Consider the following 4,235-nt stretch of genomic DNA (forward strand, 5'->3'; position numbering starts at 1 on the left):
TTCAGCAGCTGTTCACCACTCGTTCAGCAGCTGTTCAGCACTCGTAGCACTGAACTCAGACCTAACCCTTCAGCCGAGCTGCAGTCTGTGATTTCATCAGAAGTTCGTGTTTCCTGCTGATAAAAATCTAATTTCTGTTCTTCAGGTCCGACGCAGACAGACTGAAGATGGATCTGGTTCGGAACGTTCCAGCATGTTCTGAGAACACAGCTGAAGGTTTAACATCAGGAGAACCAGCTGTGACCTCCCAGGATCAGCAGCTTCTGATGGGAACCATGAACAGACTCGATTTGCATGAATTTGAATTTCAGTTTGAATAAATTTGTTTATTTAACAACAGAGAAATGTCCTTTTGCAAAAAGCGAATCATAAATAAAATAATTCTGTTCCTTTCAATAAGTTTCCAAAAACCAGCAGTTTGTCCACGTTCCTGCAGAGCTTCAGGGACCGCTGCTTCCTGTCCCGCTCTGACGCCTTGCAGAGACCCGACCCGGTCTCTGTGAGGACAGATCGGGTCATCCATCAATCCATCCATCCATCCATCATCCATCCATCCTCCATCCATCCATCATCCATCCATCCTCCATCCATCCATCCATCCATCCATCCATCCATCCATCCATCCATCCATCCAGCTCCTCCTGGAGGATTCCCAGGCGTTCCCAGACCAGAGAGGAGATATAATCCCAGCAGAGAGTTCTAGTTCTGACCCGGGTTCTCCTCCAGAGGGAGGTGTTCTAATCAGATGTCTGACCCTCCTCAGCTGACTCCTTTCGATGAGGAGGAGCAGCGGCCTGACTCGGCCCGAGGATCTGACTCTCAGGCGGTTCCGTTTAATTTAAACAATAATTTCTCAAATTCAAAAACGGAACAGTTTCATCAAATATTGTAAAAGTTTTTCTAAAACATCACAACATGATCAAACAGAGAACTTCTGGAAGAAGTTTCAGGTGAAAGTTTAGTTTGTTCAGTTGGTGGAAGCCACCTTGTGGTGCTCAGATCTGATTGGTTCAGAGCGCTGCAGCCTGAGGAGCGAGGTGATTGCATCACGGCGGCGTGACATCACAGTTCTGCATTAATCTGAGGGAAGGAACGTGATGTAATCCGAGCCGGAGCGGCATCCGGTCGGTTCTGCTGCTTCACAGGCCAACCGGTGGCTTTGAGGACGACACACACACACACACACACACACACACACACCCACACACACTTTCATCCAAAACACAGCATCCCTGCCAGTCTCCTGTTGCCATGCCAACCAGAGGAAGTACATCACGACTTGACTGCAGCTCAGAACGAAGAGCAGACAGTTTACACCTCCTGGAAAAACACACCGAGTGTTACTGGGCAGACTGGAGAGGGTGTGTGTGTGTGTGTGTGTGTGTGTGTGTGTGTGTGTGTGTGTGTGTGTNGGGTCTGTGTGTGTGGTTCTGTATGTGTGGTTATGTGAGTGCAGTTCTGTTTGGGTCTCAGTGTGGGTCTGTGTGTGTGGTTCTGTTTGGGTCTCGGTGAGGTTCTGTTTGGGTCTGTGTGTGTGGTTCTGTTTGGGTCTCAGTGAGGTTCTGTTTGGGTCTGTGTGTGTGGTTCTGTTTGTGTCTCAGTGTGGTTCTGTTTGTGTCTCAGTGTGGTTCTGTTTGGGTCTGTGTGTGTGGTTCTGTTTGGGTCTCAGTGTGGTTCTGTTTGGGTCTCAGTGTGGTTCTGTTTGGGTCTCAGTTAGGTTCTGTTTGGGTCTGTGTGTGTGGTTCTGTTTGTGTCTCAGTGTGGTTCTGTTTGTGTCTCAGTGTGGTTCTGTTTGGGTCTGTGTGTGTGGTTCTGTTTGGGTCTCAGTGTGGTTCTGTTTGGGTCTCAGTTAGGTTCTGTTTGGGTCTGTGTGTGTGGTTCTGTTTGGGTCTCAGTGAGGTTCTGTGCGCGCGGTTCTGTTCCGGTTCTTACCCTCACACAGGAAGCCGAGGAGCCCCCAGATGAAGTCGCTGCAGCCGTGGCAGAAGGTGGGTTTGGTCAGGGTGACCCGCTTGAAGCAGTGACCCGGCCCGGAGCTCTGGTACCGGGACCGGGGACCCGGAGACTTCTTCACGGCCATCGGGCTCGCTGCCCGACCGTTCGCGGCGGCAGGGTCCGCCGAACCGGGCCGGCCCGACTCAGCCATGTCCCTCCACAAGCCCCCCCAAAAACACGGAACCACACGGGGTCCAATCCGGCGGAGAAGCCCGGATTCCTAGTGAATAGTTCCCCCGAACCGAGAGGAATCCCGCCGGGCCGAACACAGCGGCGCAGCCCGGCGAAGGGGCGCTGTGCTCGGCGTGAGTCCTGAAGTTTCCCCGTCCTCCGAAAGCTAAATATCCAGCTTCAAAAAACACAAAGCAGAACCCGCGGTTCGGTTCCGACGGTGAGACACAAAGTGGGTCGGTGTTGTGTTCAATGTGACGCTGCTGTTCCCTGATGGAGGCTCATTTCACCGGCTGGAGCCAGCGGTGCTGCCCGGCGGAGAGGGCGCCGAGGTCGGTGCGCTTCCTGGAGGACCCCGCCGAACCGGACAGCTAATCATCAAACTCCTGGACTGATAATCCCACTTTCAGCAAACAAACCCGGACGGAACCACTGGATCCGAGAGGCTTTTCGGAGCCGTGTTCGCCTCCCCCCCACCCCGAACAGCCGAGTCCCTCCGCCCGGAGACAGCGGTGCCACCCAGCGGCGCCGCGCGGAGGAGAGCCCCGGAGCCCGCGCTCAGGAGGCTGGATGAATAAAAGATGACATATCGATCCAACAGACCCGCATACCGAGGCTGTCTGCGGCGAACCAGCGGGGCCCGAACCCGGAGAAAGACCCGCGAAGGCGGGCGGGCAGCGGGCGGGCAGCGGGCGGGCAGAGGCCGAGCAGCCGCCGGAGGGGCCGCCGGAGCCGGAGGTTAATCAACAAGTGTTCCGGCCGCCTGGAGGGGCTGCAGTCCGCCGCTCATTCTGGGCTTCTTCTTCTCCGGTCCACAGTCTGATTCTTCTTCCGCGTCTGTGATTTTTTCCTCCTCCTCCTCCTCCTCCTCCTCCTCCTCCTCCTCCTCCTCCTCCTCCTCTCCTTCCTCCCTTCGTTCCTCTTCATCACTGTGGTTCTGACCCAACACGTCCTCCTGCTGCTGGGTCCGTCATCTTTTCGGTTCTTCCTCCGTTTTACATGTTCTAATGAAAACCTTTTCCTTCAGAACCCCTTCATCAGTTTCCTCTTCATACCACCTTAAATCTGTTAAGGGAACAAGGTGAGAACATCTGTTTGCATCAGTCTGGAATCTGAGGAACATCTGGACTCATTTAGAAAACTGTCCCATAATGAAACACATCTGGTCTACAAGAGAAAGTTTGGTAGGTGTCTAAGTTTTAATCAGCTGTCCTTTAGAGACATTATGGACACCTGGTAGACATCTACAGATGATCTGTTTCTGCTCTGAAAGGGAAAGTTTAATAGTTTCCATTAAACACTGATAAGACTAGCAGCTAAAAGGCCGACCTTCAGCCTTCAGACACATTTAGACTCACAGACACCTTAAAGACAGCTTAGTTTCAGCTGTTTTTAAGACAGATGTCCTTCAGACGTCCATGAAGACAGCTGATCAACATCTACTGAACTCTTCTTTTCAGACTTCAGTTTTAGATCAGACTTTCTGTACCTGAAACTCAGGTGTCTCAGCAGCTGAAATGTGAGGAAGAGTCGTTAGAAAACAGCTAAAATTAGCATCACAGTAGCTAAAAGCTAATCCCCGAGGTGTTTGTCTCCATCTGGTTCCATCTTGTAACAGCCTGTTGGTCACATAAACTCTTTATTAGACTTAAAGGGATGTTTTATATGACTACAAACACCTAAAACTCCAAGCGGATCCTCCAGGTTTGTTCTTCATTCCTCAGACTCATCTTTTAATTAAGAGAGCTGGATTTGTTTTGTCAGTGAGTTACTGCAGTTTAACCTGATGAAACTTTATTTACAGTTTGCAGGTCCAGCAGTTTTCTTTAAAAACCCTCTGGGGTCAGTTCTGTGTTCCTTCAGGTGTCATATCCACTGAGCTGAGGGCGGTGAGTGTGTGTGTGTCTCCTACCTTCTCTCCTGCAGGGTGTGTCAGACAGGCGTAGCCAGCTGCAGCTCATCACCATATCAGGAGGAGCGGTTAAATAGGAGCTGGATTCTGGTGACTGATGCCAGATGGTTCTACGTATCCGGTGTGAGTTCCTGTTCCTGGCTCGAGCCGACCCTCT

At 51.7% G+C, this 4,235-nt stretch overlaps 1 protein-coding gene across 1 annotated transcript in view; it reads right to left on the reverse strand.

The window, feature by feature from the left end:
• Positions 1–2,973, reverse strand: part of LOC108228943 (diacylglycerol kinase theta) — a 16,434-nt gene extending 13,461 nt beyond the window's left edge. The window contains exon 1 of the mRNA XM_037977517.1: positions 1,933–2,973. Coding sequence (XP_037833445.1) covers positions 1,933–2,146 — 214 coding nt within the window. The 5' untranslated portion in view covers positions 2,147–2,973. The remainder of the gene's footprint in view (positions 1–1,932) is intronic.
• Positions 2,974–4,235: the final 1,262 nt, after the last annotated feature.

Source organism: Kryptolebias marmoratus, linkage group LG9 (assembly GCF_001649575.2).
Source record: "Kryptolebias marmoratus isolate JLee-2015 linkage group LG9, ASM164957v2, whole genome shotgun sequence".
Taxonomy (NCBI): domain Eukaryota; kingdom Metazoa; phylum Chordata; class Actinopteri; order Cyprinodontiformes; family Rivulidae; genus Kryptolebias; species Kryptolebias marmoratus.